Genomic DNA, 15,002 nt, shown 5'->3' on the forward strand with positions numbered 1-15,002 from the left:
TACCTTTGTTTGGGCAGTCTGGGAACATGTCCTTGTTGGTATCTAGCTTTAAATGTGAAACTTGGGTTGTCTCCTATTTGTTTGTTTTATTATTATTTTGAGGTTACCCTCCTCCTAGTGGTCACTGCTACCCACATAGGGTTTGCCTGTATCCACTGCAAGATGAACATTTTCAGGATATTAAAAATAAAAGTGTAATTGAAGTAAATACACTGGATTTTCTTTTATATTCAGGAAGCAGTGTCATCTTCTTAAGTTTTGTTATTGAAATAAAAGATTACATGCAACAAAGCTTAGAACCATATTACTGTGATTCGTAGTAGAAACTTCTCTGATATTTGTCCTAATGCTAAGGAAATTATGCTTTTTTTCAAAATATATTTTATCTTTTTTATTGTATAACTTTTAATATTAATAAAAATTAAGGTTGAAGTATAATAGTTACAAGAACTTTTTTAAATATCAAGAATCTTACTACAATTATCAAGAATGCTTGTTGCATACATTCTTGGATTTTGGAATTGTTTCCATCAAAGCTGTTTTTAATTAAATATTGAGGTATTTACCTTTTCTTTACTATTTTCCCAAATGGCATGCTGGCCTTTCAGGCCAAAGTGGAAATGGAGTTTTTTCTCTTTTAAAAATTCTTCTTGTAGTTTTCCGAGAGACTTCTTGGTGTATTTGTTATCTGACTTCATTGGTCAACTAGAAAGCTCGTAACTGAATTTGCTACTCACTTTTAACAGTTTTGGTGTATTAACTTTATTACAAGCTTGACTTTACTATTCTACTCATGCTTTCTTGAATTTATATATTTATTTTATCATATTATACTGTTTGTGTTTGTTTTTGGTGGGATGGGATCTCACTCTGTCACCCAGGCTGGAGTGCAGTGGCACAGTCATTCTCAGTGTCCCAAGTAGGTAGGACTGTAGGCGCATGTCACAATACCCAGCTAATGTTTTAACAATTTTTTGTAGAGATGGGGTTTATTCGTATTTTTAATGCTACCTCAAGAAGACAGTGTATAGTCACTTTTGCTATAACATGACATGTTCCTAAAAGTGACTGTGCTATGCAATGCTACATAATAAAAAGCACAGGGCTTATGAGAGAAATCAGATTATGAAAATAAAATTTAAAAGTTTTGTCAGTGACATATTTAGAAAAAGATACAAATCAAATCAAAGGTTAGTAGAGTTTTACACATGTTAAATGGTTAAGAAAAGCATAGTACAATAAATATGACACTTTACCTTGGGAAAGACCTGAAGTTTGTTCTTAGAAGTGGGCCTCAGAAGGGTTGCAGCTTGTGAGTTATTGTAAAGTGGTGAAAGAAAGATGATCTGAAATAGTATGGAAAGATATAATACCAGATAAGGATGGGTGGGGTTGATAATACATAGTAGATGTTTGAGGTGTATGCATTTTGTTCAGTTGGCCTGTATATTAGTCGGTTCTCACACTGCTATAAAGAAATATCTGAGACTGGGTGATTTATAAAGAAAAGAGGTTTAATTGGCTCATGGTTTTGCAGGCTGTACGGGTAGCATGGCTGGGGAGGTCTCAGGAAACTTCCAATTATGGCAGGAGGTGAAGGGGAAGCTGGCATGGCTTACATGGCTGGAGCAGGAGAAAGAGAGAAGGGGGAGGTGCTTCACACTTTAAACAACCAGATCTAGTGAAAATTACTATCGTGAGAACATCAAGATGGAAATCTGCACCTATAATCCAATCACCTCCCAACAGGTCCCTCCTCCAACACTGGGGACATGAGACTTGGGCAGGGACACAAATCCAAACCATATCAGCCTGGTTTCGGTTTTCTGCATTCACCTAGCATTTTTTGGTAGATAAAATCATGCAGAAACGAAAGTGACATATTCAACAAAAGTGTTCTATTCAAGTTTTTCCCTAATATATCAAATGCATTGGAACAAATTTGCTTTTTCAAAAGAAGCCTAATAAAAGAACTGTATAAATAAACATATATCTTGAGGAGAGCTATTAACTTTTTGTCACAGCATGTCATTGCTACCTCTTTTTCTGTTTTTTTTTTTTGTAACAAATACTGCAACTTTTTCGTTTAAAGTTCACAAAATTCTTTTTTTTTTTTTTTACATTAAGTTCTGGGATACATGTGCTGAACATGGAGGTTTGTTACATAGGTATACATGTGCCATGGTGTTTTGCTATACCTATCAACCCGTCATCTAGGTTTTAAGCCCTGCATGCATTAGGTATTTGTCTTAATGCTCTCCCTCCCCTTCCCCCACCCCCACCTCTCTTTCTTCATGTGATTCACACTATGTTGTTTCTGAAAAGTCCAGATGACCCATGGAGTGTTTTCTTTGTAGGAAACTACATTCTGAATTACGTGGCATCACAGCCCAAGCTGGCTCCCTTTGTCATCCAAGGTCTTATTCAAGTCATTGCTAAAATCACTAAGTTGGGGTGGTTTGAGGTTCAGAAAGACCAATTTGTCTTCAGAGAAATTATTGCTGATGTGAAGAAGTTTCTCCAGGTAAGAAGTCATTGCTACATTGTTAGAACATCACTACTTGCTTTTTTTGGTTTAGAATACTGCTCTTCTTAAAGCGATGTAGTTTGTTTTGTGACTACCAGTACCATGTTAATTATGATTTATTATTTATCCTCTGGATCCTTTATCATTTATTGTTAGTAAATGAGGATCGTGCTATTACATAATTTCCAAATCAGAAGAATGTAAATAATCATGTTTTCTAATTTCAAAATGTGTGTACATTTATGACACATATGTCTATGTACTGTGTATATATAAAACATGTATATAATGCTTTTCATAGATTATGTAATTAAATGTTCATCACAACCTAAAATGAAATAGATTTTATTTTGTAGATAAGAAAACAGGCTTAGAGGGGTTAAATAATTTCTGTAAGATTGCATAGTGACTGATTAACGCATACAGCTAGCATTTAACAAGCCTCCAACTTACGATAAATTTTTTAATTTTTTTATTTTTACACTATACCACATTGACTATATCAGTTTCTCAAGAATGTTTTCAATTTCATCATTACACATTGTATATAGGTATCAAATAGGTACAGCTATTATATATCAATAAAGAATAGTTATTTTAAAAACAATATTTTTAACCTAAGTGATTAAAATAAAGTCATAGTATATGCACATTTAACTTACATAAATTCAGATATATGGACAGCCAAAAAAAAAAACCAAACCAAAACAAAACAAAATAAACAAAGGCAAGAAAACATTAAACTAAATCATGCCAGTGATTCCATGTCCTGGGCTGATTTAGGGAAACCTGAATCTGCTCTTGTTTCCTGTTTACTCTTACTCAGGATGACTGTCATGCCTTGCTCAGTATGATTCAGATATTTGAAGATATATGTATATATTTTTTTCATACAAACGTAATTCCCAAGTAGAAGAGAACTATTTTATCTGATGTCCAGCTAAAGAAACATGATCTGGACTGGGCGTGGTGGCTCATGCCTGTAATCCCAGCACTTTGGGAGGCTGAGGCGTGCGGATCATGAGGTCAGGAGATCGAGACCATCCTGGCTAACATGGTGAAACCCTGTCTCTACTAAAAACACAAAAAATTAGCTGGGCGTGGTGGTGTGTGCCTGTAGTCCCAGCTACTCGGGAGGCTAAGGCAGGAGAATGGCGTGAACCCGGTAGATGGAGTTTGCAGTGAGCTGAGATTGCGCCACTGCACTCCAGCCTGGGCAACAGAGCAAGACTCCGTCTCAAAAAAAAAAAAAAATCCATGCTCTGTTAGTATTCTTGAGGAAAAATTGGCAGTTTTGATTAATAGATGGTTCAGTTTTGGTTCATGGTTGAGTATGGGCAATTTTGACTTTCGGAGATTTTACTTTTATGCAGTAACTTTAAAATTCAACCCCTGTCTAAGATATAACTTCATCATATAGTGCAGTGCTGGAAACCTCAGAATATGAAATGCTAGGTTATGCTGCTTCTGTCTTATCTATGTTGTTAAAACCTGGTTAACAAATATTTGATCATTTAGAACTTCACAGGAATAAGTGTTCTTAGCTCTGAGGAGATCAGTTTATACTAGGGCAGAAGGATAGTTTATTCAGGACAAGTATGAGCTTCACACTTCAGAGTTGCATTTGTAAGTTTGGCAAGCACAGTAGCATCCCCCTTTTGTCTTTTACTAAGATTGTTCATCAAGATTTATTTGAGTAGACAAGAGGCGACCATGCAGTTCTTTAAAAATAAAGTCAAGGTTGAAATTGAATGAAATTCTTGTTGGCTAACGTTTCTCAAGCTCCCTCTTTAGAGGCCAGTAAGCTCAACTTAAGTTGGGATTCAGTGTACCTTTACCAGTTCTGGAAGACCAAAAGAAACAACATGTTTTAGCTTGAAAGTTTATTATATAATAGTATCACCATAGAATAGTTAGTACGTGTTTTATATATATATTTATATATATTTATATATATATTTATATATATATATATTTATATTTATATATGGCTTGACCTAACCCTGCATCATGAGAAAGTCAATTTTGGCTTTAGTGTTTTAGTTTTCTAGAATATTATCGTATGGTTCCTTTGAGTATTAGCAGCTTTTGTGAATTTTGTCCTAAAAGTTATTTTAAGTTTGTCACATCTTTAACAGCCTGAACTTCTGTGCATTCTCTTTTTTCTATTATTATGGCCCTCTTGCTGCCACACTCCAAACATACTTATGTGTCTCCTTTCTACTGATATACTCAGGAGATCCTACTGTCATTTAGGGCAGTGCTATTCAAATTACCGGTCTTCAGCAAGATAAGGAGCTTATGTAAGACTGTAAATGAACATAGTGCCTTCTTCATTGAGAAAGACTTGCTATGAAAAAAAAGCCAGCTGACCTAGTGTACTTTGTGACTTAGCTGTTTTGTAATCTGTTACATGCTCTTTATTTTGTCATGGACCAGTAACAAACTATTTTCAGATTAGAATTGAGTTTGTAGGTCATCAATCAGCTGGTTCTAGCAATTGGTCAGGGTACCACACTTTGGGGAACATTAACCTGGTGTACACATAGGATGGATGTTTCAGTGTGTAGGAAATCTGGAGCTCAGTTCAGACACTCAGACTGTCTTGAAAGGCCATAAATAATTAAAATGCAAAAATTGTGAGACCTTTTTTTGTTCTGAGATAATTTGAATTTAATTACATCCAGTGATAATGGAATTCTGTGATAGTTAAAAGGAATGACCAACTATAAAATTAAGATTTGAAAAGTGTATCTATCTTCTGTGTCAGTTTTTAAAAATGATTGCAATGTAATTGGATGCTGCATTTATGATTTTCATAATTCCAGTATGATTTCACACAAGGGTAGTTTGTTAGTAATGTGCATATAAAGTCTGAATTTTAATGATGGAAAATTTGAGATTAAATTGGAAGCTGATTAAATTAAAAACATTGTATAGATAGTCATGTATTTATCTCATTGCATTGTGTACTTTACATGCCATCATTATAGGTATGTAACAATTTCATATACATGCACAATTAATGTTAAAAGAGCCTAAGTGATCCTATCTGATATTAGAACAAGAGATTTGAATTAGTGCCTAAACTATTTATTATTTATTGTTGAGTGTCTCTATCTCAATAGGCTTTAAGCAAATTATAGAGCTAAAAGCATTTTTTGCTTATTCTTATTCTTGGTCTTATAAAAGGTATTAAGCTAAATTCTTGTATTTTGAAACTTAGTTTATTATTTGTCCTATAAGTGCTGGAAACATTTTGTTGAGTATCATGCATTTATAAGGGAGGAGCTTTTTCCCATTTAGCTCTGTGTACCCAAATTTATCTTTCAAAAAATAGGTTTGAAATTCTTTTGTTTATAGAACTCATAGCGATTTTTCTTTATATTTTAAAATTTTGTTTCCATTTTATTATTGAGTAAATGTGGTGTTTCAGTCTTTAATTGTTTGTAAATGTTACCTGGTATATACATTAAGAACCAATCACTTGTCTCCACTTAGGCTAAACTTTGTTATTTTCTCCAAAGGGTACTGTGGAACACTGCATAATAGGAGTAATAATCCTTTCTGAATTGACTCAGGAAATGAATCTGGTAAGCGAGCCTTTCCATCTAACAGGAGCCTGAGTTTGCTTAAGTAATGCTGTTTCTTTTCTGCTTTTATTTGTGGCAAAATAGACAGCCTTCATTTTGTGGCATAAAACTCTGAATAATCAAGTTTTTTTTGTGCGTGTCTGTTTTATTGATGGGCTAATTAAGTGGTGGAATATTTTCATTGTTATTGAAGATATCTGCAATAGTACAGAGTATTACAAAGAACAGAGAATTAGACATGGTTCTTGCTCCCATGGGCACTTGGAGAATTGTTCTTTTACCTCATATATATCATAATATGCTAACCATAAGAAATATATGCAAAAGAGAAACAAACCTTTATTCACTTACAAATAAAATATAGGTGGTTTGAGGAATTGATTCTCAACAATGGATACACAGCAGGACTCATTAAAAAACAGGCTTTTTTTTGGCTGGGCCAGGTGGCTCACGCCTGTAATGCCAGCACTTTGGGAGACTGAGGCACGGGGATCACCTGAGGTCGGGAATTCGAGACCAGCCTGGCCAACATGGAGAAACCCCATCTCTACTAAAAATACAAAAATTAGACGGGCGTGGTGATGGGCACTTGTAATCCCAGCTACTGGGGAGGCTGAGGCAGGAGAATTGCTTGAACCCGGGAGGCAGAGATTGCAGTGAGCTGAGATCGTGCTACTGCACTCCACCCTGGGTGACAGAGCAAGACTGTCTCAAACAACAACAAGAAACAATACAGGCCTTTTGGGTTGCAGGCCCAATGCAGAGGCCGGCGCGGCTCACAAGCGCCCCCAGCTGACTATGCACCAGAATGACCCAGTTGGTGGTCATACTGGTTGGCCAGTGCGAAAACCAGATTGGCTGCTGCTTCTGGGACCTGGCACTAAGGGAGCACGCCGCGGTCAGCCAGAAAGGAATCTGTTATGAGGCAATAAGCAGCTTCCTTAGAAATGTGGATACCAGCTGTCTTGATTGACATGGTAGAAGGGATAGTGAATGAAATTCTGCAGGGACCACTGAGAGATGTATTTGATACCAAACAGCTCATCACTGATACTTCTGGCTCCGGAAATAACTGGGCTGTGGATCACAAAGTTTTTGGCAGTCTGTATCAAGACCAGGTTTTAGAGAAACTCAGAAAGTTGGCAGAGCACTGTGATTGCTTGCAGTGTTTCTTTATAATACATTCCGTGGGAGGATAATCAGGATCTGGGCTTGGCACATTTCTTCTTCTTCTTCTTCTTTTTTTTTTAAAAATATTCCATTGCACGTGTGTGTATGTACAACCATATTTTCTTCATTGTTATACTTTAAGTTCTTGGATACATGTGCAGAATGTACAGGTTTGTTACATAGGTATACATGTGCCATGGTGGTTTGCTGCACCCATCAACCAGCCATCTATCTACATTAGGTATTTCCCCTAATGCTATCCCTCCCCTAGCCCCCCAACCCCTAACAGGCCCCGGTGTGTGATGTTTCTCTCCCCGTGTCCATGTGATCTCATTCATCTCTCACTTATGAGTGAGAACATGCGGTGTTTGGTTTTCTGTTCCTGTGTTAGTTTGCTGAGAATGATGGTTTCCAGTTTCATCCATGTCCCTGTGAAGGATATGAACTCGTCCTTTTTTATGGCTGCATCGTATTCCATGGTGTATATGTGGCACATCTTCTTTATCCAGTCTATCATTGATGGGCATTTGGGTTGGTTCCAAATCTTTGCTATTGTGAATAGTGATGCAATAAACATATGTGTGCGTGTGTCTTTATAGTAGAATTATTTATAATCCTTTGGGTATATACCCAGTAATGGGATTGTTGGGTCAAATGGTATTTCTGGTTCTAGATCCTTGAGGAATTGCCACACTGTCTTCCGTAATGGTTAAACTAATTTACACTCCCATCAACAATGTAAAAGCGTTCCTATTTCTCCACATCCTCTCCAGCATCTGTTGTTTCCTGACTTTTTAATGATCGCAATTCTAGCTGGCGTGAGTTGCAGTCTTGCTTTATGAATCTGGGTGCCTCTGTATTAGGTGCATATATATTTAGGATAGTTAGCTCTTCTTGTTGCATTGACCTTTTAACATTATGTAATGCCCTTCTTTGTCTCCTTTGATGGTATCTCATTGAGTTTTGATTTGCATTTCTCTAATGACTAGTGATGATGAGCTTTTTTTCATATGGTTGTTGGCCACATAAATGTCTTCTTTTCAGAAGTGTCTGTTCATATCCTTTGCCCACTTTTTGATGGGGTTTTTTTTTCTTGTAAATTTGTTTAAGTTCCTTGTAGATTCTGGGTATTAGCCCTTTGTCAGATGGATAGATTGCAAAAATTTTCTCCCATTCTGTAGGTTGCCTGTTCACTCTGATGATAGTTTCTTTTGCTATGCAGAAGCTCTTTAGTTTAATTAGATCCCATTTGTCAGTTTTGGCTTTTGTTGCCATTGCTTTTGGTGTTTTAGTCATGAAGTCTTTGCCCATGCCTATGTCCTTAATGGTACTGCCTAGGTTAGGGTTTTTATGATGTTAGGTCTTATATTTAAGTCTTTAATCCGTCTTGAGTTAATTTTTGTATAAGGTGTCAGGTAGGGGCCCAGTTTCAGTTTTCTGTATATGGCTAGCCAGTTTTCCCAACACTATTTATTAAATAGGGAATCCTTTCCCCATTTCTTGTTTTTGTCAGGTTTGTCAAAAATCAGATGGTTGTAGATGTTGGGCATTATTTCTGAGGCCTCTGTTCTGTTCCATTAGTCTATACATCTGTTTTGGTACCAGTACCATGCTGGTTTGGTTACTGTAGCCTTGTAGTATACTCTGAAGTCAGGTAGCATGATGCCTCCAGCTTCGTTCCTTTTGCTTAGGATTGTCTTGGCTATATGGGCTCTGTTTTGGTTCCATATGAAATTTAAAGTAGTTTTTTCTAATTCTGTGAAGAAAGTCAGTGGTAGCTTGATGAGGATAGCTTTGAATCTATAAATTACTTTGGGCAATATGGCCATTTTCACAATATTGATTCTTCCTATCCATGAGCATGGAATGTTTTTCCATTTGTTTGTATCCTCTCTTATTTACTTGAGCAGTGGTTTGTAGTTCTCGTTGAAGAGGTCCTTTACATCCCTTGTAAGTTGGATTCCTAGGTATTTTATTCTCTTTGTATCAATTGTGAATGGGAGTTCACTCATGATTTGGCTCTCTGTTCGTCTGTTATTGGTGTATAGGAACGCTTGTGATTTTTGCACATTGATTTTGTATCTGAGACTTTGCTGAAGTTGCTTATCAGCTTTAAGGAGATTTGGGGCTGAGATAATGGTATTTTCTAAATATACAATCATGTCATCTGCAAACAGAGACAGTTTGACTTCCTATCTTCCTATTTGAATACCCTTTATTTCTTTCTCTTGCCTAATTGTCCTGGCCAGAACTTCCATTACTACATTGAATAGGAGTGGTAAGAGAGGGCATCCTTGTCTTGTGCCAGTTTTTAAAGGGAATGCTTCCAGCTTTTGCCCATCCAGTATGATATGGCTGTGGGTCTGTCATAAATAGCTCTTATTATTTTGAGATATGTTCCATCAATACCTAGTATATTGAGAGTGTTTAGCATGAAGGGTTGAATTTTATTGAAGGCCTTTTCTGCCTCTATTGAGATAATCATGTGGTTTTTGTCATTGGTTCTGTTTATGTGATGGATTATGTTTATTGATTTGCATATGTTGAACCAGGTTTGCATCCCAGAGATAAAGCTGACTTGATCATGGTAGATAAGCTCTTTGATGTGCTGCTGGATTTGGCTTGCCAGTATTTTATTGGGGATTTTTGAGTTGATGTTCATCAGGTTTAATGGCCTGAAATTTTCTTTTTTTGTTGTGTCTCTGCCAGGATTTGGTATCAGGATGATGCTGGCCTCATAAAATGAATTAGGGAGGAGTCTCTCTTTTTCTGTTGATTGAAATAGTTTCAGAAGGAATGGTACCAGCTCCTCTTTGTAACTCTGGTAGAATTCAGTCGTGAATCCGTCTGGTCCGGGGCTTTTTTTTGGTTGGTAGGCTACCAATTACTGCCTTAATTTCAGAACCTGTTATTGCTCTATTCAGGGATTCAACTTGGGTTTAGTCTTGGGAAGTATATGTGTCCAGGAATTTATCCATTTCTTCTAGATTTTCTAGTTTATTTGCATAGAGGTGTTTATAGTATTCTCTGATGGTAGTTTGTATTTCTGTGGGGTCAGTGGTGATCTCCCCTTTATCGTTTTTTACTGTGTCTATTTGATTCTTCTCTCTTTTTTTCTTTGTTAGTCTGGCTAGTGGTCTATCTGTTTTGTTAATCTTTTCAAAAAACCAGCTCCTGGATTCATTGACTTTTTGAAGGGTTGTTCGTGTCTCTATCTCCTTCAGTTCTGCTCTGATCATAGTTATTTCTTGTCTTCAGCTAGCTTTTGAATTTGTTTGCTTTTGCTTTTCTAGTTCTTTTAATTGTGATGCTAGGGTATCGATTTGAGGTCTTTCCAGCTTTCTGGTTGTGGGCATTTAGTGCTGTAAATTTCCCTCTAAACACTGCTTTAGCTGTGTCCCAGAGATTCTGATACATTGGGTCTTTGTTCTCATTGGATTTAGATAACTTATTTATTTCTGCCCTAATTTTGTTATTTACCCAGTAGTCATTCAGGAGCAGGTTGTTCAGTTTCCATGTAGTTGTGCAGTTTTGAGTGAGTTTCTTAATCCTGAGTTTTAATTTGATTGCACTGTGGTCTGAGAGACTGTTATGATTTTGGTTCTTTTGCATTTGCTGAGGAGTGCTTTACTTCCAATTATGTGTCAATTTTAGAATAAGTGTGATGTGGTTGTGAGAAGAATGTATATTCTGTCGATTTGAGGTGGAGAGTTCTGTAGATGTCTATTAGGTCTGCATGTTCCAGAGCTGAGTTCAAGTCCTGAATATCCTTGTTAATTTTCTTTCTCGTTGATCTCTCTGATATTGACAGTGGGGTGTTAAAGTCTCCCACTATTATTGTGTGGGAGTCTAAGTCTCTTTGTAGGTCTCTAAGAACTTACTTTATGAATCTGGGTGCTCCTGTATTGGATGCATGTATATTTAGGATAGTTAGCTCTTCTTGTTGTGTTGATCCCTTTAACATTATGTAATGCCCTTCTTTGTCTCCTTCGATCTTTGTTGGTTTAAAGTCTGTTTTATCAGAGACTAGAATTGCAACCCCTGCATTTTTTTGCTTTCCATTTGCTTGGTTAATCTTCCTCCATCCCTTTATTTTGAGCCTATGTGTGTAGGCTATGTGCAAAGGCACATGAGATGGGTCTCCTGAATACAGCATACTGATGGGTCTTGACTCTTTATCCAATTTGCCAGTCTGTGTCTTTTAATTGGGGCATTTAGCCCATTTACATTTAAGGTTAGTATTGTTATATGTGAATTTGATCCTGTCATTATGATTGTAGCTGGTTATTTTGCCTGATAGTTGATGCAGTTTCTTCATAGTGTCGATGGTCTTTACAATTTGGTATGTTTTTGCAGTGGCTGGTACCAGTTTTTCCTTTCCATATTTCGTGCTTCCTTCAGGAGCTCTTGTAAGGCAGGCCTGGTGGTGACAAAATCTCTGAGCATTTGCTTGTCCGTAAAGGATTTTATTTCTCCTTCACTTACGAAGCTTAGTTTGGGTGGATATGAAATTCTGGGTTGAAGATTCTTTTCTTTACGAATGTTGAATATTGGCCCCCACTCTCTTCTGGCTTGTAGGGTTTCTGCAGAGAGATCTGCTGTTAGTCTGATGGGCTTCTCTTTGTGGGTAACCCAACCTTTCTCTCTGTCTGCCCTTAACATTTTTCCCTTCATTTCAACCTTGGTGAATCTGATGATTATGTGTCTTGGGGTTGCTCTTCTCTAGGAGTATCTTTGTGATGTTCTCTATATTTCCTGAATTTGAACGTTAGCCTGTCTTGGCAGGTTGGGGAAGTTCTCCTGGATAATATCCTGAAATGTGTTTTCCAACTTGGTTCCATTCTCCCCATCACTTTCAGGTACACCAATCAAACATAGGTTTGGTCTTTTCACATAGTCCCATATTTCTTGGAGGCTTTGTTGATTCCTTTTCATTTCTTTTTCTCTAATCTTGTCTTCACACTTTATTTCATTAAGTTGTTTTTTAATCTCTGATATCCTTTCTTCCTCTTGATCGATTCGGCTATTGATGTTTGTGTATGCTTCACAAAGTTCTCTCAGCTCCATCAGGTCATTTATATTCTTCTCTAAACTGGTTATTCTAGTTAGCAATTCCTCTAACCTTATTTCAAGGTTCTTAGCTTCCTTGCATTGGGTTAGAACATGCTCCTTTAGCTCAGAGGAGTTTATTACCCACCTTCTGAAGCCTCCTTCTGTCAGTTCGTCAAACTCATTCTCTGTCCAGTTTTGTTCCCTTGTTGGCGAGGAGTTGTGATCCTTTGGAGGAGAACAGGTGTTCCAGTTTTTGGAATTTTCAGCCTTTTTGCGCTGGTTTTTCCTCATCTTCGTGGATTTATTTACCTTTGGTCTTTGATGTTGGTGACCTTCAGATGGAGTTTTTGTGTGGATGTCCTTTTTGTTGGTGTTGATGCTATTGCTTTCTGTTTGTTAGTTTTCCTTCTAACAGTCAGGCCCCTCTGCTGCAGGTCTGCTGGAGTTTGCTGGAGGTTCACTCCAGACCCTGTTTGCCTCGGTATCACCAGCGGAGGCTGCAGAACAGCAAAGATCGCTGCCTGTTTCTTCTTCTGGAAGCTTTGTTCTAGAGGGGCACCCGCCAGATGCCAGCCAGTGCTCTCCTGTATGAGGTGTCTGTTGACCCCTGCTGGGAGATGTCTCCCAGTCAGGAGGCACGGGGATCTGTGCCTTAGCAGAGCTTGAGCACCATGCTGGGAGATCCCCTGCTCTCTTCAGAGCTGGCAGGGAGGAACATTTACATCTGCTGAAGCTGTGCCCACAGCTGCCCCTTCCCCCAGGTGCTCTGTTCCAGGGAGATGGGAGTTTTATATATAAGCCCCTGACTGGGTCTGCTGCCTTTCTTTCAGAAATGCCTTGCGCAGAGAGGAGGAATCTACAGAGGCAGTCTGGCTACCGTGGTGGGCTCCGCCCATTTTGAACTTCCAAGTGTCTTTGTTTACACTGTGAGGGCAAAACCGCCTACTCAAGCTTCAGTAATGGTGGACGCCCCTCCCCTCACCAAGCTGGAGCATCCAAGGTTGACTTCAGACTGCTGTGCTGCAGCAAGAGTTTAAAGCCAGTTGATCTTAGCTTGCTGGGCTCCGTGGGGGTGGGATCCTCTGCGCTAGACCACTTGGCTCCCTGGCTTAGCCCCCTTTCCAGGGGAGTGAACGCTTATGTCTTGCTGGCTGGCGTTCCAGGTGCCACTCGGCACATTTCTTTTAAAGGTGCTTGAAGGTGAATTCCCAGAAGTGTGTAGATTTATGACCTCCATTTATCCTTCCGGTGAGGAGGATGTCATAACTTGACCTCATAATGGCATCTTGGCAATGAAGGAACTTAATGAGCATGCAGACTGTGTGTTGCCCATTGACAGTCTTTATTTGACATCATTAGCAAAGTAGACCTCATAGTGAATTCTGGAAAGTTGGGTACAACTGTAGACGACTTCAAGTGCTGTGGCTTTAAAAAGCCGAATAAGCCCTTTGTTGCAGTCAACAACATTGTGGCAAATTTGCTCAACCTAACAAGCTCCGCAAGATTTGAAGGGTCCCTTAATAAGGACCGTAATGAAATCAGCATGAATTTAGTTCCTTTTCCTCAGCTTCATTATCTTGTATCAAGCCTAACACCTCTATATACACTGGCGGATGTTAACATTCCTACTAAAAGATTGGATCAGATGTTTTCAAATGCCTTTAGTAAAGATCACCAGCTGCTTCAGGCAGACCCTAAACATAGTCTTTACCTCACCTGTGTGCTCATGGTTAGAGGAAATGTACAGATTTTACATCTTTGCAGAAATATTGAAAGATTAAAACCATCTCTACAATTTGTCTCCTGAAATCAAGAAGGCTAGACCAGCCTGTCCCTCCTGTGGACCATTTTTATTCATTATTAGCTTTAGCAAATAACACATATGTGAAGCCCACATTCATGGAAATGAAAGAGAGATTCATGAGGCTGTACAAGAAAAAAGCTCACCTTCATCACTGTCTACAAGTTGAAGGCATGGAAGAAAGCTATTTCACAGAAGCTGTGTTGTTTTTATCAGCACTCATACAGGAGTGGCCACCACTGTATGAGTGGATGCCAGAAAAAACATACCTGTGCAAGATTTACCAAGCCTAAGCATAGCCGTGTATAAAAGAAACCCTCCAAAATATTTTCTTAATTTCACGTTTTTTCTCACCTTTCTGTTTCAGTATTTCTTTGAGATTCAGAAAGTCCAGTTTGTTTTTCATATTAGGAAATATTTTTGTCTAAAAGAGTGATTTCTGTTTAATCACAATTTGTCGATAATACCAGTGTGTGAAATTAGTGAAATCCTAGTACCTGAACTTCAGACATTTGTCTTCAGAAAAGTCTCCCTTTCTAAAATTGAGAGAATGGAGTTCTTCAGTATTATGTTGTATTTATAACCTCATATTTAGGCATTTATACACTGATAATCATGTCTTCAATAAAAATCTTGTACAGATTTTTATCATTTATATTTTGATATTCTATTTAAATTCTCCTCATTCTGTAAAAGTAGGTACTGGGAATAGAAGAACATAATATAAATATTTCTGTGTAATACCACTAACTATTCAGGGATAGGTTTTATTCCAACCGTTAAGGAGGTTTTGTTTCTTCTTTAGATAAGAACTTGTTTTCTCAAAAGAATTCTAATTTGTACACTTAACATGTATTTG

The 15,002-nt window shown here is 37.8% G+C and overlaps 1 protein-coding gene and 1 pseudogene across 5 annotated transcripts in view; both read left to right on the plus strand.

Annotated features, from left to right (window-relative positions):
• The window catches only part of RANBP17 (RAN binding protein 17), a 422,731-nt gene that overhangs the window by 28,306 nt on the left and 379,423 nt on the right, over nt 1–15,002 (plus strand). For all 5 annotated transcript variants that reach the window (XM_003810928.4, XM_034960953.3, XM_055112861.2 and 2 more), the window contains 2 exons: nt 2,358–2,524; nt 6,055–6,120. In XM_003810928.4, the coding sequence (XP_003810976.3) occupies nt 2,358–2,524; nt 6,055–6,120 (233 nt within the window). The remainder of the gene's footprint in view (nt 1–2,357; nt 2,525–6,054; nt 6,121–15,002) is intronic.
• LOC103784859 (tubulin epsilon chain-like) lies at nt 7,095–14,684 on the plus strand (annotated as a pseudogene).

Source organism: Pan paniscus, chromosome 4, assembly GCF_029289425.2.
Source record: "Pan paniscus chromosome 4, NHGRI_mPanPan1-v2.0_pri, whole genome shotgun sequence".
Taxonomy (NCBI): domain Eukaryota; kingdom Metazoa; phylum Chordata; class Mammalia; order Primates; family Hominidae; genus Pan; species Pan paniscus.